Source organism: Sminthopsis crassicaudata, chromosome 4 (genome assembly GCF_048593235.1).
Source record: "Sminthopsis crassicaudata isolate SCR6 chromosome 4, ASM4859323v1, whole genome shotgun sequence".
Classification (NCBI taxonomy): Eukaryota; Metazoa; Chordata; class Mammalia; order Dasyuromorphia; family Dasyuridae; genus Sminthopsis; species Sminthopsis crassicaudata.
In genome coordinates, this window is record NC_133620.1 from 9,492,661 (window position 1) to 9,519,023 (window position 26,363).

Genomic DNA, 26,363 nt, shown 5'->3' on the forward strand with positions numbered 1-26,363 from the left:
ATGTTATACCAGATTTGAAGAGTATGATGTGTATTGATTGCATAATATCTAACACTAGTCTAGTACCTCCTATGTGCTGGGCACTTTTTGGAGAGTTTTAATATTCCACAATCCTGGGAAGTAGGGCTATGATTATCCCCGTTCTATAGTTGAGGAAACTGAGGCACACGGGTTAAATAACTTGCCTTGGAGCACACAGCCCGGAAGTGTTTGAGGCAGGGTCTGGCTGACACGGGCAGCAGGAGTTCAGGATCTGGAAAGCCTGCGCGCTCTGCAGCTTGTCTGGTGCCTTTCTCGGGGATTCTTGACATTAGCAGGTGTGCAGGAGCAAGGTCAGGCCCCTAGAGAAGTTCTTTTTTATCTACTGACAATTCAAGATCCTGAAATGAGCAGATTTGAAGATTCATCTTGGGAGTTGTCATTTATCCACTGAGATCACCACGGGTTGGCCCAGGCCCTTATTGCTTCTCCCTGGACCTCTGGCATGTTCTCTGAGGCCTCTCCTGCCCCTTCCAGCCTCTGTTCTGCCCCACATCAGGGATCCTGGATGCAGGCCTGAGAGGGCACGAGCTCGTCGGCATAGGAAAGTCTCTAGGGGGCCTCTTCTGAGAGATCACTTTGGGATGACCTTGGATAGGTCATTTCCTCTGTGCCTCAGTTTCCTCCATCTGTACGCTGAGGAGACTGAGCTTGATGACCTTTGATGGCTCCTTTGGGAGCCTAAATCTTAAATCTTACCTCTGACCCCAACTTTGCCCATGAGCAAGTGTCTGAACCCTTGACGCTTCAGCAACTTTCCAGGATTTTTGCCAGTCTGTCAGTGGAGAGTGTTTATTTACCTGCCAGCCATGAAGTAATAGGTCTGGAACCTCCTCCGTGGGGCCTAAGAACAGTTTCCTAATTGGTCTCCCTCCAGTCTCCTCCCTATTTGTAGAATCAGAATGCCCAGAAGTGCCCTCCTTCTGGAGCCCTCACTGGCTGCCTCTTGGCTCCAGGGCATTTAAAGCCCTTCCCCTCGGGGGCTGCCAGCTGGCTTCCCCACCTCATTGCCCTTGAGCCACCTCTGCATCCTAGCCTGCCCAGCCTGGTTCCCTTTTGACACTGAGACACCCCAGCTCCCGGCTGCCTCTGCTGTGACAGTCTCCCATGACTGCCATCCTCCCCTTGTTCCTTAGATCCCCGTCTTTCACCCGGCCCTGCTGCCAGTCACTCTCCTGAGTGATCCTGTCTCTTTTCTGTGCATTTGGTACATGTTGTTCTTTCCTTTCAAATGTAATCTCCTGAAGGGCAGAAATCATTTCTGCTTTTCCTTTTAGCCCTGTCTCTCCACAGTGCTTCTTATGTGCTACAGACTTAATAAATGCTTTTCCATGGCTTGGTCTCCGAATGCCTAATCCTTTTAGGCCTCAGCTCCTGCACAGATATTCCCAATCGCCTCCACCTACCTTCCACCCCCCCCATTTACTTGTATCTTCCTTGCATGGATTTATGTGTATCCTTGTCCCTCTTCCCCATTTTAGTCCCAGTAGAACGTGAGCTCCTGGAGAGGAGAGATTGCCTTCGCCTGGCAGAGTACCTCCTAGACAGGAACTTGGCCTAAATAAAATGCTGGTGGAATAAATGAATCAATGGACTTTCTCTTTGACTGCTGGGATTTTCTGTCCGAATAGCTTTTTTACTCGTCTGTAATGATTCCCCACACCAACCCACATCCCACCGGAATCATCTGAATCATGTACATGTCAGCATCCTATAGGAGGGGCCCCAGCTTACAGACCAGACCTTCAGGGCTCTTTGCAAGACCATTTGAGAGCATAGTCTGACATTCAGGGCTTTCTGCAACGTATACTCCCACTGCTACCCTGTGATGGCTCCCGAAGAGAGTCAGTGGGTCCAGCCCAGCATCTTCAGGGCACCCATGGTTCTCTCAGATCCTGGATTCTGTCCCTTGGAGTGGCTTCTGATGAATGGTGAGAAGGGACTCAAGGAAGGCCAGCTTTTCTTCAGAACCTCTGCAGCCTTCCTCTCTGGAGATGTTTACAATCTATGTGTGGTTAATCCCCTTAATGTACTCCCTTGGGCACAGCTTCATCCTGCCCTGCCTTGAAACGTGCTGCTCCTCATCTATTAAATGGAATTACTCTGTATCAGCCACAGGATTGCCTTCCTCGTTCTGGATACAGTAACTCTTAGCATAGGCTAGATGAACAGCTCTTTAAAACAGTCTGCTCTGATGTTGCCAGAGTGAGCAAGTAATCATTCCCACACCCAGATCTTTTTCATAGGAACTAGCTACCTTTCATTCTATATTTCAGTGATTTCTATACCAGGAACTGCTTCCTTATTGCTACCAACATGTCCAGAATTGGAGTTCTCATAGCTAGAGCAGGTTCTCCAATTTTTAAAAATTATTTTTATTTTTTTATTATAGCTTTTTTATTGACAAAACACATGCATGGGTAATTTTTCAACATTGACCCTTGGAAAACCTTCTCTTCCAACTTTTCCTCTCCTTCCTTCCAAACCTTCTCCCAGATGGCAGGTAGACCAATACATAGTAAATATGTTAAAGTATATATTTAATACGATATATGCATACATATTTATACAGTTATCTTGTTGCACAAGAAAAATCGGATTTAGAGGGTAAAAATAACCTGAGAAGAAATAGAAAATTGCAAGTGAACAATAACAGAAAGTGCAAATGTTATGTTGTACTCCACAATCATTTCCCAGTGTTCTTTTGCCAGGTGTAGCTGGTTCTGTTCATCACTGATCAATTGGAACTGATTTAGTTTATCTCATTGTTGGAGAATTGATCATCATATAATATTGTTGTTGAAGTTTATAATGATCTCCTGGTTCTGCTCATTTCACTCAGCATCAGTTCCTATAAGTCTCTCCAGGCCTCTCTGTATTCATCCTGCTGGTCATTTCTTACAAAACAATAATATTCTATAACCTTCATATACCACAATTTACCCAACCATTCTCCAATTGATGGGCATCCATTCAATGTCCAGTTTCTGGCCACTACAAAGAGGGCTGCCACAAACATTTTTTTTTTGCACATACGAGTCCCTTTCCCTTCTATAAGATCTCTTTGGGACATAAGCTCTCCACTTTTTGAGGGATGAAATTTACTAAGTCCAGTCCAATCAAATCCAGCGAAATCCAGCCAGTTTTTTGTAACTGACTAAAATGTGCTGGACACGGCTAGGAATACAAGAAAAAAAAAAAAAACCTATGAAAACTAGCTCATATCTTCAGGGAGCATCGCTTCTACAAGGGGATATAAGAAGTAACATTTAAGCCTATCAGTGACTAAGGAAGGAGAAAGGTGGTTCTCCCATGCAGGAAATGGCATACGAACCTGGCAGAAGCAGGAATGCCTCAAGGTAAAGAAAAAGCAGGTTCCAGCCAGAGGAAATGCAGTTTCAAATCCAGTCTATAGCACAGAGGCCGAGTTGGCTGGAATTGGAGAAGGAAGGATTTAAATGAAATAAACTTAGAAATTAGGAATCTAGAGTTAGATTGTGAAGAACTTTAAATGCCAAACAGGAATTTGTTACTTCTCCTAGGGTTAGATGATCAATAAGACTTTATGTTCTAGGCATCGGGGTGAGAGATGGAGATATTTAATCCCACAGTCAAAGGATTTTCTAGGATCCTCCAGTTTCATGGAAATAACATGAACAATTGGGACACTGATGTACTGTTGGTGGAATTGTGAACTGATCCAACCATTCTGAAAAGCACTCTGGAATTATGTCCAAAGATTTACACTCTGACCCAGCAGCATCATGATGAGGTCTGTTCTAAAATGTTTAGAACTTTCTTTGTGTTGGCAAAGAACTGGAAATTGAGGGGATGCCCTTCAACTGAGAAATGGGTTGACAAGTTGTGGTATATGATTGTGATGGAATACTACTGGGCTATAAGAAATGATGGACTCATTGTTTTTCTTAAAAAGCGTGGTAAGACTTCCCTGAAATAAGAGCAAAATGAACACCAAGAGAAAGTTGCATACACACGGTAAGAGCAATATTGTTTGTACATGACTTGAGTTACTTTGTGTATTATAAATACTCAATTACAAAGGACCTATGAAGGAAGATGCTACCCATCTCCAGAGAAAGAACTACAGAAAGGATAGTTTTACACACACATATCTATGTCTAATGGTAACCTTCTATTGTGCAGAGAGGGGGGGGGGAGAAAGGCACAGCAGAAAACAAAAGAAAACTCATAAAGAAACACACAACAGCAGGATAGCTTTGAAAATGATGGATATATATTTCCAAAAAAGTGAATAGTGTGAAATAGAGATTCATGATTTCATATTGAATTTTTGTGTGTGTTGTGTTATATTTTGGTCTTTTTGTAAATTTAAAGTAAATAAAAATTTAAAAAACCAACATATATAGTGAGAATGTATAAAAGCAGACATAATAAGGAGCCATAAAGTGGAATTCATGAGCAGAGGAATCTCAAATTTACCATTATTATTAGCTGCTTTAGTTTAAACCTTCCCTTCTCATCATTACAGTATCATTCTTCTGTGTCACATTTGTCACATCTGTTCACAGATCTAACACTTTTTGTCCAAATGGTTCATAATATAGCCCTACAGTAGTATAATTTAATTTTCCTCTCAGTTAATCCTCAAACAAGAGTTCACCATGTTTCTCTCCTGGTTTCCTTCTAGGTCTTTTTGTTATTGTTTCAACATTCATTTTTCAAAAATTGAGTCCCAAATTTTCTTCCTTCCTCCCTTATTATATACATGTTATTTACATGTATAATCATGCAAAATATTTTCATATTAGTCATGTTGTGAAATAGATACAAAGGGAAATAAAACATGGAAAAAATAAAGTGAAAATAGTATGTATGCTTTACTCTTCATTCAGACTCCATCAGTTCTTTCTCTGGAGGTAGCTAACAATTTGGAATTGTCTTAGCTCATTGTACAATGAAGTACAATTTTGCTATTACTGTGTACAGTGTACTCCTGGTTCTGCTTACTTCACTTAGCATCAGTTTATTTAAGTCTTCCCAAGTTTTTCTGAAACCATTTCCTCATCATTTCTTATAGCACAATAATAGTATTCCATTACAATCACATTCCACGATTTGGTCACCCATTTTCTAATGATAAACATCCTGTCAATTTCCTTTTTTCATCACTACAAAAAAGAGCAGCTATAAATATTTCTGTATAAATATGTGCTCTCCTTCCCCCACCTTTTTTTGGATTTCTTTGGGATACAGGGCTTGTGTGATATCGAAGAAAAGATTTTCTTAATACTGTTATTCCACTGCTCCTTTTAGTTCTTCTATTCCTTTTGAGTTAATCATAGCCTTTCAGAGCTAAATTCTAATCAATTCACCCTATTATTCATATTTTGCATTTTTATATAGTTATAATTGGTGGCTTAGAACCAGAGATTTTCTGGATTTATGTAGTCTGTATTCAATCTCAAGAGCTTTTTAGAAACTCTCTGAAAGGTGAGTGAACTCCCTTTCTCTCCGTTGGGCTTGGTCCTAGAATTCCTCCATGGCCTCCAGCTATCATCATTGCTGTTCCTTTTTTCCAGGGAGAGGTTTTGTGAAAAAGATGGCAATCCCTCCAAGAAACCATGTCCAATCAGTAGTCCTTCTCTTTGAGTTTCTGCACTCTGATTCTCATTCTGTGTCTCTCCTAACTTTTTAAAAGATCACTGATAAATCAGTCAGAGTAGGGTGTGTAGACTGATTTGGGATCAATTAGTCATCTCCAGTGATATCAAAGGGCCATTAATCACAAAAACAATAATAACCACTCACATTCATTTAATGTGCTTTTCAGATGTTTAAAATGAGCCTCATGTACCTGTGAAGTAAGTACTGTTGTTATTCCCATTTTAGAAATTCGGTAGCTGAAACAAGATCCAAGACCAGGATTTCTCCCATCATGCCACACTGCCCTTTTCAGCCCTCAGTTTAACCATTTCTAAAATGATAAGACCAAAGGAGATGTCTCTGGAATTTGGTTGACCTTCTTCCTTGCTGTCCTGAGGAATCAGAGAAGTACAGCTTAATCGCATCTCCCTGTTCTAGCCATGTTCTTCTTTCCTGAGCCCATAGATACCTCTCCTTTTGCCATAATTATCACAGAGCTCCTGACACCAAGAGGAAGAAGAGTTTTTACATCAAGGCGACATCATTAGTTCAGTAAGTCTTCCAAAGATGGTTTTTATCCTTTATTTAAAGAGTCATCTCTTATTCCAGTACAGGAAACTATGTTTTCCCCCAATCCTCATTAGGTCAGCTTTACCCCTGCCCAGGAGCCCATCATTTTTGTATTTTAAGTCATTGCCCAAAAAATCAGATCCCATGCTCTGGGAACCCCCCCCCCCCTTGCTTAGCCATGACTCCCCCGATCTCCTCCCGCTTTGATCCAGCACATCGCCTCTGCCCTTCCATCTTCAGCTTTTCCTTGGGCTGTTGTTTGGCTCTGCGTGGGTCATGGTTGGCAGGTTTGGGAAATTCTCTGTCATGAGCTTGACCCAGCTCCCAGGACAACAGCAGATCTTGAGCCTCAAATAATGGCCTCCAAACTCTTCCTCAAGAAACCCCAATCATCATTACTTTCCTTTTTCTTTTATGGGATTACCTTTCACTCTTCGGGACTTGTACCTCCCAATCATTGTTCCTTGCTACACAATGTTTGGCTTCCTCCAGAGATCACAGGATCAGGAATTTAAGAGTTGAAAGAGACTCAATATCTGGGTACATAGACAAAAAGAACCTTTATTATAGTATGTACAGCAAGTGGGATTGGTTTTGACTATGTAACCCAGAAGTTAGCACAGTGCATAATGTACATAATGGGCATTTAATAAATTAATTATAGCACTAACATGATTTAATTAAATAGAGCAATTTTGACATTCACAAATGCTGGTTGACTGATATATTTAAAGACCTCCAAGGAGGGGGAACTCACAATCTCTCCAGGCAGCTCAGCCCACTTCTGGACAGCTCCACTGTTAGGAATGTTTTCTTCCTATTAAGGCACAAAGCCTGAAGCCTAAATTGTCCTCTAGGGAAAGAATCATATACCTCTTTCGTAGTTCCATTCATTTAATACTCCTTCCTTTCCTTTGTCATGTTCTCCCAAACACTTTTTCCCCCAAATACTTGCTGCAAGTCTGCATCCCCCATCCTTTTTTGCCTTTGTTTTTTCCTCAAAGCACTTACTGTCCTTTCTCTTTTTATACCTACTTAACATGACCTAAATGGAAAGGAATTGGGGAATAGCATCACATGGAACATTTTCACCCCTGGAAATGGAAGAAAATCACCAAGCAAAGACAAAAAGGGAGCTCCTGGGGACCCAGTGCAAGGCTGTGAAAGACCATCTTGACAAAGGAGTGGGAGCCATCTGACTTCTCCATCTACCTCCCACTCAATGCTGCATTGTTTCCCTTTCTGTTTTCCCCCAAATCAGCTCCCCTTCTCATTATTTACCCTGTCCTGACATCCCTGGTCAATCTCTCATCACTACTACAAATGATTTAGGGCTACAAGTGTCTCCTGGACCATTGTAGGGTTGAGGATAGTGTTTCTGAAGCAGCAGAAAGAATACTGGATTTAGGGTTCAGGAGATCTAACAGCAATATTTCAGAGCAAGACTCTGAACCTCAGTTTCCCCAATTGTAAAATGGGAATAGTAATCAGATTATTTCATAAGATTGTGTTTGAGAAAAATGTTTATTGAGGAAAGACTACAAGGGTGAGGTGGGGTATGTGCCCCACAGTTAATTCCTTCCACAAGGCCTCTTCCACCTTTTCTTGACAGCCCAATGCCCTATCTTCCAATGGATGTAGAGACTCTTCCAAGAACAACTCTCTCCTTGACTCCAGGTCCCCCCACTCCTGCTATTCCTATCCTTTTAGGGAGAGAAGTGGTTCCTCTACGAAGTGATAAACATTCTCACACGTGGCTATACCCTTCCCATCCCAGGGACTCTACTCCTGCAGCTCACCCTCCAATCTCCATCCACAGCCCCTCATTCCTATCCCTTTTAACCCTCCTGCCCTAAAGTTTCATCTTAACTCCATCTAGCTCTTCCTCAGTGCCCTCGCCCTTTTGAAGTCCTGTTTTATAGGTAACAAATTTCATCTAAAGTCTATTTAGACAAAAATCCTTTCCCATGCTTAATGTCTTCTAGCTCTGCTAGATTCTTGACGAATCTGCTTCCCTGACTACCCTTTCCAGCACTGGCAGCATCTTCATTCATTTTCCTGAGCTCCTGCTTGAGGCAGGGAAGGTGGAATCCTCTTTGCTGCCTATTGCTACTTCCAGGTTCTCCTTCATCATTCAGCACTTTTTCTTCCTTTGAGATCAATGCTGTTCCTACTAATCAGAATTCTGGTAATTGCTGCCTACAGAAGCCCTGATCATTCCCCTTCCTTCTCAGTGAATGGAGGCTTACAATTTTCCTATCCTTCCCAAATTCTACCTTCATAATAGAGAACTTAATACACACTTACATGTATGTATACTGTGTACAATGTTCTGATTCTTCTCTGTTCACTTTGCATCAGTTCATCTACATCCAGATTTTTTTCTGAAGTTATCTTGCTTGTCATTTCTTATAGGACAATAGTATTCCATTTTTACCATATACCATAACTAGTTCAGTCAGTCCCCAACTGATGTGGAACACTATATCCAAGAGCAAAAGAATTGGGGTTGCAGCTGAACACATCGTACCCACGAAAGTTAAGCATAATCTTATCAGAAAACAACAACAACAACAACAACAACAACAACTTGATTTTCAATGGATTTTCAGAGTTTCAGGATTTTTGTTACAAAAAGACCTGAACTTAATATAAAATTTGACTTATAAAATCCAGGAGAAATATCAGGTAAATATCAAAAAGGATTTCTAATTCTTAGCTACCAGAAAAAGTATATATATATATATATATACTTTTTCTGGTAGCTAAGAATTAGAAATATGTACTATACATATATAAATACTATATATATATAAATACTACATATATATATGTTAAACATGGTAAAAATATATGTTAAATCCCATATATGCATACATATTTATACAATTATTATGCTACCCAAAAAATCACATCAAACCAGTAAAAGAAAACAGAAACAAAATAAAATGCAAGCAAACGACAACAAAAAGTGTTCTTTCATTCTCTTTAAAAATAACTTCTCCCAATTACATGCTAAGATAATTTTTACATTCTTTTATTTTAAGTTTTGACTTCAGAATTCTCTGCCTCCATCCTCCCTGAAATGGTGAGCAGTCTGGCACAGGTTATACGTGTGCATTCATGTAAAACATTCCCATATTAGTCATTTTGTGAAGACTTTAATGAGAAGTGACAACTGACATTCTCTGATCTGTGTTCGGACAACAACTTTCTTGGGAGGTGGACAGCATTTTTTATTCATGAGCCGTGGGTTGAAGTCATTCAGAGTTTTTCATCAAACAATATTGCGGTTCCAGGGTACAGTGTTCGGGTTTTTCTCTGTTCACTTTGCATCAGTTTATTGAAGTCTTTCTAAGATTTTTTTCTGGAATCATCTTGCTTGTCATTTTTTATAGCACAATAGCATTTCTTTTTTTTTTTTTTAATCATATACCACAATTAATTCAGCCATTCCCCAAATCTTGGATATCTCCTCAATTTCCAATTTGTAGGTACGACAAAAAGAGCTGCTGTCAATATTTTTGTCCGTGTGGAGTCCTTTCCCCCCCTTTTTTAGGATATTTATGGGATACAAACTTAAAAATAGTACTCCTGGATCAAAGGGTATGAACAGTTTAAGACTCTTTGCTCTTCAGAATGGCTGGATCAGTTCACAACTCTACCAATGGTGCATTACTGCCCCAGAATTCCCACATCTCCCCAAGCATCAATCAGGTTCCTTTTTTTTTTTTTTTTTTTTTTTTTGGTCATATTGGCCAATCTAATGGGTGTGAGGTGCTCCTTCAGAGTAGTTTTAATTAGCATTTTTCTAATCATTATCTCTTTCTCCTTAAGCTACTTTCACTCTCCAGTTACTAAGGCTCTTTTCGTTGCTAATCCCAGTGTCTTTTTCTCAGTCCTCATTCTCCTTGACCTCTCTTCCCTTTGATACTTCTCTTTGATAATTCTCTTCTCTCTCATTTTTTGGGGGGCCACTCTCCCCTGGTTTTCCTTCTACTTATATGACTGATCCTTTTCTGTCTTTTTTGTTGAATCCTCTTCCAGATCACAATACTCTAACTGCAGATGTCCCACAGGGTTCTACCCAGGCCCTCTTCTCCCTGTATATTTTACGTAGTGATCTCCTCAGCTCTCATGGATTTCTTTAACTACCACCTCTATCAAATTTACCTTTCCTGCTCAGTCTTTCCATTTTGTATCTCGGACTACCTTTCAGACATCAAGAACTGTCCAGTATGTGGCTCTCTTCAACAATGAGCTGATTCAGACCAGTTCTAATGATCTTGTGATGAAGAGAGCCATCTGCACCCAGAGAGAGAGGACTGTGGGAACTGAGTGTGGATCACAGCACTGTATTTGCACTCTTTTTGTCATTTGCTTGTATTTTGTTTTCTTTCTCATTTTTTCCTTTTTGATCTGATTTTTTTTATGTAGCATGATATTTGTAGAAATGTATATAGAAGAATTGAACATGTTTAACATATATTGGATTACTTGCCATCTAGGGGAGGGGATGGGGGGAAAGGAGGGAAAAATTTAGAATACAGGATTTTGTAAGGCCGAATGTTGGAAATTATCCATGTATATATTTTGAAAATAAAAAGCTTTAATTAAAAAAAGAGACATCTGAAATTCAATATGTCCAAAATGGAACTCATTTTCTTTCTCCTTAAACACTTCCCCTTCCTTACCTTCTGTATGACTCTGTAGGGTACCACCATCCTCCCAGTCCTTCAGACTCAAAATCAAGGAGTCATCCCGGACTTCTCACTATTTCTCAAACACATTCCATGTCCAAGAGATTCCCCCCCCCCCAGGCTGGGGTTAAGTGACTTGCTCAGGGTCACACAGCTAGGAAGTGTTAAGTGTCTGATGTCAGATTTGAACTCAGGTCCTCCTGAATTCAAGACTAGTGCTCTAACCACTGCGCCACCTCACTGCCCCTATGTCCAAGAGATTATGGCCTCAGGATTCCATCTTTCTCTTCTCTAACACTGCACACACCCTGGGGCAGACCCTCATCCTTTCATACCTGGCTTATGACAGTTATCTGCTGCTGGGTCTCTCCCCTTTCAAATCCATTCTGCACTCAGAAATTAAGGAGATTTTCCTGAAGTTCAAGGCTGATGGTCAAGTCCCTTACTCCAGTGGCTCCCCCAGGCACAAATACAAAAAGCTCTGTTGGCATTCAAAGCTCAGAAACCAGCTCCTTCTCAGCTAAGATGAGTTAGTTCTGAACAAATGTCACGATGCTAGAGGAACAGTAGTGAATAGCAGAGAGTAAGACAAGGTAGCCAGTTGTCAATTCAGTAAAAACCAACTTGAAGTTTATGTTTGTATTTCAAAGTCCCTTGATCCAGAGAATTTCAGTTCCACTGGCTCCTGGCTTTGGAATATGGCCACACAAATAGCTTCTGATGACCTTTCCAAATCTGAGATTGTGGGATGAAATAGAAACCCCCCAAGCATGGCAGTTGCCCTTCCTGGAGCGTAAGCTCCCTGAAGGCAGAAACTATCTTTTTTTGTATACCTAATGCTCTTATGTGGAGCATCATGTAAACTATTGTATACTTATTGTATACCTAATGCTCTTATGTGGAGCATCATGTAAGCTATTGTATATTTATTGTATACCTAATGCTCTTATGTGGAGCATCATGTAAGCTATTGTATACTTATTGTATACCTAATGCTCTTATGTGGAGCATCATGTAAGCTATTGTATACTTATTGTATACCTAATGCTCTTATGTGGAGCATCAAGCGGGTGCGTGATGGGTATTGAATTAAATTCTCTTGACATATAGATGCTCCTGTTCTATCTGACCTTAGGGCTGGGGTTAAAGTCTAGAGAGTTTTCCAGATCTTGGTATTCAGCAAACCTGTACAAACAAAGGTTGTATTATAATGTGCTACAGGCAGGCAAAAAATTATATACTTATATGCTATGGCAATATAGACACGCAGGTTTGTCCCCATGGATCCAAGAGACTCACCCACTCAAGTTGTGTTTAGGAAAAGTATATACTCAGAGCTCGGTTTCAGGTGCAGAAGTTTCATGAGAAAGAGTAATCAGGGCTGCACACATGGAAGGGAGTGTTCCTAATCTGACCCAAATGTGGCAGAAAAGTCCTTGGGATCACTTGTCAGTGCCGGGTTGGGAATGGGGGGAGTTTCTTTCTCAGGATCACAAATGGGAAGAGGGAAGTTCAAGCTGGGGAATGTCTCCTGCCTCCTTCAATCAGAAGCTTCAAGAAAGAACTGCTTGTTGAGGGACTGACATTGGCCAGAGTGATGGAGAAGCCCATCTTTGTCTATGCGCTTGGTGGACATTGGGACCTCTTAGCATAAGCATTAGCATCAAACAGTAGAATTATAATTATTGCCTTAGCTTAGATAGGATTTTGTACTCTTTTGACTATTTCTTTCGAAAAATCATCATATTTCCTGGATCCTTATTCTCAAGGTAACAATTATATTTATTCAATCAACAGATATTTATTTTATTCTTGTTCTGTGCTATAAATAAAAAGCAAAAGCAAAACCAGTTCCTGCCCTCAAAGAACTTACATTTAAATGTAATCAAAATGAAAAATGCTTGGATACTTCCAAGCCCCAAAGTATGGGGACAGAGGGTTTATCTCTGTCATTGAGCATCCTTGTTTTGCATTCTTACCTCAATCCCACACAAAGTTTTGTTCTTATTTATTTATTTTTGCTTTGCTTTTGTAGGGGCAGTACCTCCCAGACGAGGAGGATGTCCACCACCCGGAAGGTCAGCCTCTCCATCAGCAAAATGAGCGTCAATCGCAGTAAAACCAGCTTGAACTTAAGCAAAACCGTGCTGTCGAGAACTACAAGCGTGCTTACAGATGGCAAGGAAAAGATGTACTTGCATCGTCCGAGGCAGCAAATTCAGGCACGTGCTTGGCTCTGAAGCCGGCCCTCACTGTACATGAACTTTTAAAAACAGAGTGTTCAAGGGAAATGTGTGCTGTGCTCGTGTGCGGATCGGCCACAATGGTGGAAGCAAACTGTCTTATGGAAATCTTGGGACTGGCCGTTGCTCTGGGGTCTGTGTGCATGTCCCATGGAAGGAAACGGGATGACCGCTTCTGTAGCACAGAACTGCTCTACAACTACTAGAAAGCTTTAAGAAGCTTTGTAGGTTATTTGGTCATTTTGAGGCCTTCTGAATTTGGAAGGGCTTTCTTGACATCATGGGGATGATTTTTGTCCCTTGAAAAATCTCTAGGGAGGTTTGAGCAGATCCCTTCTCTCTGCAGGGAGGTTTGAACAGATCCCTTCTCTCTGCAAGGAGGTTTGAGCAGATCCCTTCTCTCTGCAGGGAGGTTTGAACAGATCCCTTTTCTCTGCAGGGAGGTTTGAGCAGATCTCTTCTCTCTGCAGGGAGGTTTGAGCAGAAGGGAGGTTTGAACAGATCCCTTTTCTCTGCAGGGAGGTTTGAGCAGATCCCTTCTCTCTGCAGGGAGGTTTGAACAGATCCCTTTTCTCTGCAGGGAGGTTTGAGCAGATCTCTTCTCTCTGCAGGGAGGTTTGAGCAGATCTCTTCTCTCTGCAGGGAGGTTTGAGCAGATCCCTTCTCTCTGCAGGGAGGTTTGAGCAGATCCCTTCTTCTCTTCAGGGAGGTTTAAACAGATCCCTTTTCTCTGCAGGGAGGTTTGAGCAGATCCCTTCTCTCTGCAGGGAGATTTGAGCAGATCCCTTTTCTCTGCAGGGAGTTTTGAGCAGATCCCTTCTCTCTGCAGGGAGGTTTGAGCAGATCCCTTCTCTCTGCAGGGAGGTTTGAGGAGATCCCTTCTCTGCAGGGAGGTTTGAGGAGATCCTTTCTCTCTGTAGGAAGATTTGAGCAGATCCCTTTTTTCCCTCAGGCTTTTGCAGGCAGAGACATTGTGCATCTCCTTGGCTTCAGGGCGGCCTAAGCTGGCAGCTTTCCTCTCCAAGGAGCCTTCACATAAGCTCCATATCAAATGGTCTTCATCTCTGCAGACTCAGGAAAGACGAGGCCTTCAAGAGGTTCGTCTCTCGGGCTGCCTGACCCCCCAGATGCATCTTCCCTTAGGGGATCAGCCCTTCAGCGGCCAGGCCTTCCTGGCAGCCCGGCCTGGGGTGAGTGGTCCATGCCATCCGCTCAGCCTGTGTGCCGGGAGCCCATGTCTAGGAGCCCTGTCCGGCCGCTTCGGCCATGTTCTGATAATAAAGAACCTCAGTGCTCTGATAGTGCTTCTATAATGCCCTCATGGTAACATTGCCCCAGCTCTCCTTGCTGCCCCTGCGGGGATTTCCTTTACCAACTTTGGCCTTGACCGGGCCCAGTACAAGCCAAGAGTTCTGCCCAACTTTGGGACTCTCCCAGCTCCTCCTCCCCCCATGAGCATGCACAAGCACACACTTATACACACACACACACACACACGTACACACACAGGTATGGGCTCATACGCACTTACACTCGCACACAAGCACACACTCATACAAACATATACATTACACACTCACATGAGCATGCACAAGCACCCTCATACACACATGTGTGCATTTATGCCCAGATATACCCAGGTACACATACATGGGCATGCTTTCACACACACACACACACACACACACACACACACACACACACACTCTGCCCCTCTCTTCCAGTTTCCCATTATAGACAAGCCTGAAAGGGGATGACACAAGTGGAGACACAATGAGAAATGATGTCCATGGATATGCATATATGTATGTATATAACACATTTGTAAATGTGTTCTTCCTCAGTGAGTGCAGGGGAAAGAAAGTGGGAGAGAGAGAAGGCTGATTTTTGAAAATAAATTTTAGGAAAGACTCCTGCCGCTTTTGAAAATTAAATTGTATTTAAATTCGGTGTGGATGGCACTAGACTCTTGAAGCCTTTGATAACAAGGCACATATTCTGGGAAATCCCAACAGGCGCTCAGAAAGACTAAACGTTTGCATCCAATGATGGATTTCTGTTTCTTTCTTTCTTTCTTTCTTTTTTTTTTTTAAACTATTTATTTATTTCCTGAGGCTGGGGTTAAGTGACTTGCCCAGGGTCACACAGCCAGGAAGTGTTAAGTGTCTGAGACCAGATTTGAACTCAGGTCCTCCTGAATTCAGGGCTCATGCTCTATCCACTGCGCCACCTAGCTGCCCCCTGGACTTCTGTTTCTCTCAGGTGCTGCCACGCCCAGCCAAGTGTAGACTTCCTCCCTGAGTGGAATCCAAATGATGGTTCTTACAGATGGAGCAACTCTTGTATCCTCTGAGGAAACTCAGACTCCTCAACTGGTCAGTCCTTAAAGGATTGATTATGAATTAATGATTGAAGTCAAGTAGTAATATTCATTATACTGGAGTGATTCGAAACTTTGTCAGAGGTTTTCTTAAATATTGACACCTACTGAGTGGAAATTTTAAAAGGAGAACTTCAGAAAAAACCCATCTAATTCCATTTTTCATCTTTATCATGCTCTGTCGTGCAGTTATCCATATGTTTTCCATTCACATTTTACATGTTTTTAATGAATTGCCTTTGATTATTGTCATTTCTAGGTCTGGGATTCAAATGGGAATGATGTCACTCCCAAACCCCTTTTCCATCCCGATCCCCATTTTGCCGGATCCAAGAAGCCCAGTAAGCTGCTCGTGTCCCAGGATGTGTCTCTCGCCTCAGATTTTACGGGCTCCTACACCATGTTTCAGAATACCGTCAACCCTAGTTTCGTGGGACAATTCACAAGGTAGGGAACGGCACGCTGCGTTTGAGATTCTTTTTGTCACAGAGAACTTAATAGATATGTATCTGTACCAGTTTATAAATGATCACTTAAAACATTGACATGTGTACGTGTATCGGGATAGGTTTTTGTTAGGGTCTGGGGCTTATGGGATTAATTTCTTCTTCTTTGAAGAGGCTTTAGATAAAAAGGTGAGGATGTGCTTAAATACTTGTGAGTTATTGATTTTTTTGCTACTTTTATTTTAAGGTAAGTTTTTGTTTCCTATTTAAGGTCTGCACAATGGCTATGGAGCAAACATAAAAGGGGTTAATATAGAATGTGAGAACATACACATACACTTAAACACTTCCTAAAGAAAAGAACATTTCCCTGGGTTTTGGTTCCACATATTTTGAGCACATGTCCTGGTGTCTTTGCCATGCCTTTGCTTTCTTTTCTCTCACTTTGTTTATATGGAATATGACTTGGGCAATGGTTTTATCTGCACCTCCCCTTATTCTTAGCTCCCACTTTACAGATGAGGAAGCTGAGGCTGACAGAGGTGAGGTAACTGCGTGGGTTCTGAGGCCTCCCCCAGATGGCTGATAGGCAGCCACGACTGCTTAAAATCTGGGGGATGTAAAGATCTGGGGGAGACATTGCTATCGGGAGGGCACCAGAAATGGGGCAAGCCGAGCTATATGACACTGAGGCAGACAATGAATGCCAAGAGAATAGCATCCAGAGGGAAGGGCCCAGGGCAGCATGGGATGGCCTCCACAGTCAGTCAGCAAAGAATCTCACAGCCGCCATCTTCCTCATTGGCTTTTTACCTTCAGAATAAGCTTTTCTCTTTTTTAATTTTTAAAATTTTTATTATAACTTTTTATTTACCAGATATATGCATAGGTAATTTTTCAGCATTGACAATTGCAAAACCTTTTGTTCCAATTTTTTCCCCTCCTTCCCCCCCCCTCCAGATGGCAGGTTGACCAATACATGTTAAATATGTTAAATACAATATATATAGATATATAGATATAGATATAGATATAGATATAGATATAGATATAGATATAGATATAGATATAGATATAGATAGATAAGCTCTTCTCTTGAGAAACTCTTGCCCTGGGAAGGGGCCCCGGTCCGTGTGCTTTCTGAATTCCTTCTGGTGGTCTCACTTGTTCCCCCGGGAATGACCAGAGATGGGGAATAATTATGAAATTTGAAGTTTCAAAAACAAACAAGCCAACACCGACTTTCCCTTGCTTCTTGGGCTGTCATCCTGAGAACACTGGCTAGAGAGGCTTGAAAAAAAGAACTTACATATTCCACAAAGGAGTCCTTTAGACCCTCATAAAGTTGGGTTCTTAACACTTGTCTGTAAAGCATTGTATTTCTAAAATAGAAGTTTTCTTCACAGATTACAAGAGAACACTGTCTCAAGCATGATATAATTCAAAGTTAATACAGTTACCTCCTCATGTTCCAGCTCGTTTTTCTTTCAGCACTCACTTTGGGAACATACCCATGTATACTTTCCTTCTTCTGATAAGTATTTCTTCATCATTAAAGGTCAGCGTTAGGAAGCAGCACTGTCTCTAAATCCAGCGCGTCGACCTCGGAGTCCATCGGAGAAGACCTGGAAGAGCCCTCGTATAGACGAGAGACAATGTCCAGTTATATTGGTAAGGAAAAAAATAATGCACATATCAGCACTTAGACAGATAGACATGGAGCAAGAAAGAGAGGGAGACAGAGAGACCCACACAGAGACACAGACAGGGAGAAACAAAGAGAGACAGAGACAGAGACATGGAGAGAGACAAAGGAGAAACAGAGACAGAGAGGAGGAGAGACAGAGACAGTGGATAAGTGGATGGTTGACTAGATAAGATAGATGATAGATGGATCAATACCTGTGTAGACATAGGACCTGCAAGGAGAGGAAACTCCCTCCCCCCCATGCAGCTCAGCCCCTTCTTTGCACTTTATAGCTTCAACTAGAGAATTTCCAGGTCCGCTGAGAAGTTAAGGTTCCATAGCTAGGATTTGTCAGAAGCAGAACTTGAATTCAGGTCTTCCTAGCATGGAATCCAACTCTCTACTATAGCTCACTGCCTCTAATAGATATGAAGATGCAATATTCTGTAATTTATAATAAAATTTTAAATGAACATTAATAAAAATTCCTAAAATACTGCAAAGTTGATGCATTCAGTAGATGGACTTGGAGGCAGCTAGCTGCTGCAGTAAATAGAGCATTGGCTCAGGAGTTCAACTGAAGCCTCCGACACAGACTAGCAAGTGACTACATCTATCTGCCTCAGTTTCCCCAGATGTAAAATGGAAATGCACCTATTTCCCAGGGTTATTAAAAGGATCAATATTTCTTTCCTTCATATATATATATATATATATATATATATATATGAGTACAACGTATATTTCAATGAAGCCATTTAAAAAATAAATTACAGGGTATTGTGGAACTTTGACTGTTGTCTTTACAGGAGCCAGGTTTCTAAAATAAGTCTCACATTCATTGGGGTTCTGCGCTCAGAAGAGTAGTTGTGAAAACACCTTTTTTTTTTTTTTTTTTTTTTTTTTCCTGCTTGGCTCCCATTATACCCTCATGGCATACACACACAAAGTGTAAATGAAAGGGAACGGGCAAGCACTTATTAAGCACCTACTGTGTACCAAGCACCCTTTACAAATAGTATCTTATACAACATCGGGGAGGGGGGTGCTATTATGACCCCCGCTTTGCAGCTGAGGAGACTGGGGTGCACAGAAGTTAAGAGGCCGCCCCAAATCTCACAGCTAGTGCGTCTAAGGCTGAATTTGAATTCTGGTCTTCCTGACTCCAGGCCTCCATCCGCCGTGTAATGGAGCTGCTCCCAGGGCGCACAAAGTTTCTGAAAAGTGATGTTAAACCCAGCGAAGGCACTCCTTACCCAATGGACTTAAGGAACCCCGAATGAGTGGAGTGGCAGGGCTGGAAGGGCCCTCCTTCTTTGCTCTCCCACCGCTTGAACCCCCTCCCCATGTGTCCATTTCCAAAGGGGCTTAAAGAAGGGAGCTGGGGGGGGGGGGAGGGCGGCCTCTGAGGGGCTCCAGGGAATCCAGCGGAGGCAGCGGCCTGGGGGCGGCAGCTCCAGGTGTCCTTCCCCTTCTGCTGCAGCACAAACGCCCGGTGGGCCTCGGCACAGACAGGGGTGAGCAGGACCGGCCATGCGGGCCTCCCTGAGGCTCTGGACCACAGCCCATCTTTCTCCCTGTCCTCCTCACCCCGTCTTTGGGGCGATGGCCGGGGGTGGGGGGGGTAGAGCCCTCCCCCTCCCCAGGCAGACGTTCTACATTGTACGGAAGCCTAAATCAGCCTTTCTGTAACTTTCTCCTGGGGGGTCCTGAGCCCTCTCTTCTCCGTCCCCCTCCCCCCTCCAAATCCCTGGCAAAGATCTCGAAATAAGAACCGCTGGGATCACGCCAATATATTAAGGTCTGCAAAGCGGCCCGGAAATGGGCCTGCAATTGTTCCCGTCGCACAGATGAGGCTGGGAGGCAGAAACCTTAGTTACTCAGCCAGGATCCCACGAGGATGGGGACCCCGGCCAGACACTCCGGTGCCCCTCGCGGTCCCATCTTCTGCCTGGCCATCTCCTGGCTAGATGACTTTTTTCCTCTAACTCATCCTTAAACATGTTAGTCTGTGATCCTCTCCCTCCTCCTCCTCTCTCCTTCTTTTTCTCTCCTTCCTCCCTTCCCCCATCTCTCTCCTCCGTCCCTCCCTCCCTCCTTCTCTGTCTTCCTCTTTTTCTTCTTCCTCCTCCTCTTTCCCCTTCTCTTTCTGTCTCTCTGCCTCGCTGTCTCTTTGTCTCTCTCTTTTCCTCCACCCCTCCCCCATCCTGATTGCTCACTACTGCTTGGGGTCTTGCTGCCCATGTCCTAAAGCAGGGGTTCTCAAACTATGGCCCGTGGGCCAGATGTGCCCACTGAGGACGTTTATGCCACCGCCGGTTATGGCAAATGGGCTGAGGGGCGGAGACAGAGGGTGAGCTTTTGTTTTTACTATAGTCCGGCCCTACCAAAGTCTGAGGGGCAGGGAACTGGCCCCCTGTTTAAAAAGTTTGAGAACCACTGATATAAACTAATGTGACATAACTCAGAGGAAACCTCGGTCTTCCCGGTGTGGATGGGCCAGGCCCCTCTAGACAGCATCCCCTTCCCTCCTGGAGTGCGTGCATCTTAGTATCTGTAAATCACAGTGTAGAGCTAGAAATCCACGAGCTGATCTAACAGGAGCTGAACATTTCCTCTTAGCGCACATTCATCACTTTAAACAGAAGATGGGAAAAAGGCATTGAGATTTCTGAAAGTCTCTGACCGCGGTCCTCAGCTGAACATCAAGCACTTTGCCCATTGCCCCCCTCTTTAGTGGTAGTTAATAAGAACATTCAAGTCTCTGGTAGTATTTCCAAACCATTTTGAACAGAATACATGAAAAGAGCATCAGAGGAGGAATTAAGGCACTGGAATTGGGCAGCCTCATTTTGACCTTCCTTTTTATATGACCTCGGGCAAGAACCTGAGTATCTCTGGGAGCCAGATGGCTCAGTTCCTTTTCACTTCTCACTCCTTTGACTTGAATGAGAATCATCCAAAAAATTCTCTTTTTGCAGCAACCTTTATTTTCCATGCTTGATGAACTCTTTATTTTCTCTCTATTCTATTCATTTAAACTTATCAGAAGAAACTTTGTCTTTTTTTTTTCTTTTTTTCTGGAGATCTGTTTCCAAGCATGTCGATACTGCATTAATTCACCTGAGACCTCCTGGAAGCCTCACTCTCTAAAAATACCTGGCTCAACCACAACCACTGGGCACATTTGTTAGAGGCTCTGGAGATGCATTTCCTCACCCTTGCCTAATGGCATTTACGTGACACAGCCATAATAATCATGTGATAATAAGGAACTATTTTATAATATAATATATATTATAATATATATTATATTATATTATATATATTATTATATATTATATATAATATATATATATATATAAAATTATAATATAATAAGGAACTATTTTATTTAAAAAGTGCTTTGAAGGTGGCAAAGGGCTTTTTGTAGTATTTCTTTTGGGGAGCTTTTTGTATTATTTTGTGTAATGGGCCTTGGGACCAGCCTTGGTCTCAGCAGAATAATCACCAGGAGAATAGTCAGGAATAAAGTCCAAAGTCTTTATTGTTTCCTTCAGTCTCCCAGTCCGAAATAGTCTGCTCCACAGTTTCTTCTAGCAGTCTGACTGACTGTCCCCAGTCTCTTCCAGCAGCCTTCCAGTCTGCCAGTCTCCCCCATAGTGCAGCAGGCAGGAGAGCCACCACGAGGATAGTCAAAGATAGAATGTCTGTGGCTGATTTTGTCCTCAATTTAAATACCCTATTACAATTACATCAGCTGTAGAACTATTACATCACCCTGCTAAGTACTAAGTATATGTAAACTAGATAACCATTGTCTCATCAATTCCACTGTACTTCTCCAAAGTCCCACCCTCTACAATCTTATCTTTAAATATATTTGTTTAGGCCACAAAGCAAAGGGCATAGAGAAGTGGTCTCATGGGGTACAAATCCTGCCTTTGAGGCTCACTGGCTGCATGAGCCTGGCTGAAATTATTTGACCGCTCAGTGATCTGGGCTAGTCTCTAGGACTTAGAGTTGGGAAGACCCTGAGCGATGTTGGTAGCACTAGTGAAATCAGAGTTATGGTCTCTATCCCCACCCCTGTAAGTGTGCTAGCCCTCAGTTAATGAGAAAATTTGATAAATGTACTCATTCCATCTGCCCGGCTAATCTTAAAGTATCCTGACTCCATTAGAAGGGTAGAGACTACAACAGAAGGTTCCATTCATCTTATCCGTGGTGATGAATTTCACCTCTATCAGTGATCAGATAAGTAGAAGTAAAATTATAAGTTGAATTGTGCCTTAATGTGTTTTGTTTGATCATTTCAAAGATCTCCAGCTTAAGAAAGAAGTGCCAAAAATCCTAACAAAAGAAGAATTAGATGCCAAAGTGGACATCTACCTCTCAGAGACCGAAACGCTGTGGCTCTTTAATCTGCCAACCGTCTTACATTCTATAGAGTCTGAAGATGCTGAGAAAGTGAAGTATGTTAGGATCTGTTCCCTCTTTCTGTAATTTAAATGCTAAATTATTATTATTAATATTATTATATTAATATACAATATTATTATATTATTCAAAATACAGGGAGCTATTAAGGAGCATCAAGGGATAACCATTTTGAGGATGTTTTTATTCATATTTATTTTTCTGTATATTTGCTACATTTTTTATCATTAGCAAATTTATTATTAGTGCATTATCTTGTCCCAAATAAAACGAATTGTAGAATAACATCATTATTAAAACTTAATGTCAGTATGGATCTTTCTGAAATGTGGTTTTCATGAAATAGCCTTCTCTTCCAAACCCTAAAAGTGAAAATCCTGGCATCCTGTTGGTAACCAGGTGTAACAGAAGCTCAATAAAGCTGGTAGGGACAGTGTTTTCTAGAGGATTATACTAAATCTCTTTTCTAGGAAAGAATAGGATAGAGAGTATACTCCTAAGGAAAATAGCCATAATGGCAGGTGGCATGTGTGACTTAGGAGTGCTTTGTGTGATCGCAGTCACTGTGTTATTAACAAGTAGCATTCACCTTATTTTTCAAAGGAATCGGAACGCTCTTTATGAGAACCTTTGTAAAAATCGAGCTGGCAACGACTTATACGTTGAAAGAGTAATGCAGACTTTTAATGGCGCACCCAAACACAAGGAAGTTCAATGTGATAGAATCTTAACGGAAGAAAAAGGTAATCTATGGATTAGTAATATCTGATGAAATCCCAGGTTCCAGGATGATTGTGTGTGCCCTTGAATGGCTCAGCAGTCAGTCATTGAGCATCCAGTGTATTTCTGGCTCTATTAGGATGGAATACAAGGAGTTTATGATTCAGTTATTCAGTTCAGAGGGATAAAAGTAGATAGACCAGAGTGTATATGTGATTATATATATATATATATATATATATATATGCATATATATATATACATATATATATGTGTATGTGTGTGTGTGTGTGCATTTATATATATACATACACATAATATTATATATATTCATGCATGTGAGAAGGAGAGAAAAAGATACAGAGAGGGAGGAGAGTATGGAAAGAGAGAAACAGGAAAAAAGGGAGAGAGAAAGAAAGAGAGAGAGAGAGATGGAGAAAGAAGGAAGGAGAAAAAAAGGGTTAGAGAGGGAGAAAGAGGAGTGATGTGACAGAAATGTCAGAAGGGAAGGGATCTGTTTAGGTTAGAATCATCAAGGAGAACCTCATAGAGAAGACATATGTTGACTTCAGACTTGCAGAAGAGATAAGATTTGGAGTTTGCAAAGAGTTGAACTTTCCACAGAGGGGAGAATCAGGGCAAGAGGGTGATAAAGGACAGTGAGGAGCAAGTGAGCTCTCCCTAGGGCAGAGGAGCCACATGGAGGAAGAGGAGGGGAGAAGGAGGAAGTAAGGTGGGATAGAGAAAGGAGCATCAGATTATGAAAGGTCTAAAATGTCAGATCAAACCATTGAAGACCATCTATTTTTATATTATATATATGTATGTATATATATATATATATATGTATATATGTATATATAAATGGATTGAATGGAGAAAACCAAAATCAATGCTCTTTAAATTATTAAGATGATGGTATACAAAGGCCTCAGGGTTGATGGACCTTTGAAGCTACATTCATAGCAATTAGTAAAGACAATTATGTTGTTGGTTTTTCCTCCCCTTTTAGTCTTATAAGTATTGCTGACACCTCCCAGGAAAGTTGCTCCTGTAGTAGCTTAGTAAACCAGGGGTGAGATGTTGCCTCCAATAAACTGGCTCTGTTGTTTTGAGTATGGCAGTTACCAATGGCTTTTTTCTCTTTCTTTCTAGGCATAATGACCACCGCCTGGGCTTTGTATGACGCTTACAATGCCTTGGAGCTTAGTGTTTCAGCAACAAAACTGGAAATGGAAAAGACAGGCAGTATGCAGGAAGGGAAGAAGAAAGACTCCAAATATCTGAGTGCCACAGACAGAAGTACGTTCCAATTGGCTTTTGTTCATGATTTTTAATATGCTTTTAGAAATCAATTTTGTGCCAAACGAAAACTTTAATCTTTCTTGAGAAATCACCCTATTGATGATAACTATCCAGTTATATTAGATCTTGGATCATAATTTTAAAAGATGCAAATCATCGATTTTTGTCTCTTTCTACTAGAAGTACATCAGTCCAGTTTTCAAAATATCTCATTTAGGGGGAATATTGAATCAAGTCTCCTATCAAAAGAGCAGAAGACTTTGCCCCTAAGACTTAAGTGATAGTGATAATGTGTTTCATAAATGTTTATTGATTGATAAATGAACTGATGGTGACTACATTTGGGAATATAACTGTAAACAAATAGAGATCCTTTAGAGCATTAGTTGTTAACAACTAGGGCATTAGTTAACATTTGATTCTGAAACAATGGAATACTAAGAAATGTCAAAAAGTCTCAATAGTATGAAAAGTTCACATCTGCTAAATAGTCATGGTTTCTATTAGTTTATTCATCTATGTTCTTTTAAAACCTCTCAGTGCCAGATTCTTCTTGTGGTCCTTAGCAAAGAGATGGCCATGTCTCTTCTTGACGCCATTTCTACTTCCTGCCATTTCTGATGATGAATCGTGGACAGGACCAAGGATTTCATTTCAGGGCCTTTGGTAGCAGTGGCTGCAAAACCACTAGGAGCCGTTGCCAGCTGGCGTCTCCACGTGGGCTGCTTCCCAGGACAATGGTCAAGGGCACTTAACTGGAAGCAATGCCATTCTCCAGGCTCTTGGGCTGGCTCTGTCAGGGTCCAACAGCCTGGTATCTTCTCCCTGTCTTCTGTTCCTCAAGGGAGATGTGCACGATGTTCTCAACACTCAGAAGAACCAGTTGGGAAACTGGTGCTAAGAGGAGGTTTGGGATGGGGACTTGGACTTGTCTATGTTACTTGAAAATAAATAATATTAGGGAGCTACAGATGGCCACTCTCAGCATCTTTGGTTTTCAGGAGTCTTTACCAGGTAGGACCAGAGGAAAAGAAATTAATGGGCACAACCTCCCCAGAGCAAGTTCTTGGGCTTTCTGGTTGTTGTTGGCTTTGCTTTTTCAGCCTTCAAGCTGTTTCTTGTAATGCAAGAAGTGGGGACCTGTATTGTCCCTTTGAGTTAGTTAGTGTGGGGAGCTCTTTACCAGGGCAGTTGGGTATCTTCCATGTGAGCATCTTAGAGAATCCCCTTGGGCCTTGAGAGAGCTTGGGACTTAGCCAGAATCACTCAGATCTTTATTTCTGTAAGATAAATTCTAAACCCAAACAATCCAGGCAGCGTTTTATTCTAGGCAAGTGTTGATCCTTTGGGGCTAATAACATGGATATCACTTGGCATCCCACACTCCTTCCCTTCCCAGAGGCAAATAAAAGAGAGATGAAGAAAGCAGCCAAAAATAGAAAGATTACATTCCCTAGTCAGAGAAACTCAGACTCCTCCCTCAGTTTGAGGTTTCCCTTGCTGCTCTCACTTGCAGCTATAATCCTCCTCCATCTTCCCATACACAAACACAAACGGACTCCTCAAAGGGATGAAGAAAATGAGGGGCTTTCTACACTCCCCTACTCTACTTGCCCAAAGAGGAAAGGGTAGACCTTGCTCCAGAAACTGCTCTTTTACTCTTTTTACTCTTGCTCTTTTACTCTCTTGCTGAATATTCTCTTCCCATTTCTCACACACGCAGTGGCTGGAGAGACAGAGTCCTAGGCCTGCCCCAGTTCATTCTGGCTCTGTGATCTTGGGTAAATCACTTAGCTCAGACTCAGTTTCTTTATATATTAAATAGGGTGGTGGGGTACTGAAGACCCCTAAGCTCCTTTTCAGCCCCCAATCTCAGTTGCCCGAAAATCCAGTTTCTTTCCAGGGAATGAAAAGGGATCAAGGCTGGGTGGGCTCTGGATGCTTTCCCAGTAGTAGGTTTTCCTTTTGTCAAGCTCTATGGTCATTGGTTTCCTTCTGAAAGGAGTTTTCCTCTCCAGCAGACAATATTTTATATTCTAATCTCTAAAAATTCTCTGCCACAATTTTTTTTACTAGACTGTCCTGAGAACTTCCTGACTTCTGAGACTTCTGCCTCAGGAAGCAACTTCTGGACATGGCTGACTCCTCTAACAACCAACATCCTTTTTTATTTTTAAAGAAATATTTAAATTTTCCCCAATTATATGT

At 41.8% G+C, this 26,363-nt stretch overlaps 1 protein-coding gene across 1 annotated transcript in view; it reads left to right on the forward strand.

Moving 5' to 3' along the window:
* The window catches only part of DNAI4 (dynein axonemal intermediate chain 4), a 73,531-nt gene that overhangs the window by 4,141 nt on the left and 43,027 nt on the right, over positions 1-26,363 (forward strand). Inside the window, exons 2-7 of the mRNA XM_074265692.1 lie at positions 12,970-13,156; positions 15,817-16,004; positions 17,562-17,674; positions 22,012-22,165; positions 22,734-22,873; positions 24,006-24,152. Coding sequence (XP_074121793.1) covers positions 12,970-13,156; positions 15,817-16,004; positions 17,562-17,674; positions 22,012-22,165; positions 22,734-22,873; positions 24,006-24,152 — 929 coding nt within the window. The remainder of the gene's footprint in view (positions 1-12,969; positions 13,157-15,816; positions 16,005-17,561; positions 17,675-22,011; positions 22,166-22,733; positions 22,874-24,005; positions 24,153-26,363) is intronic.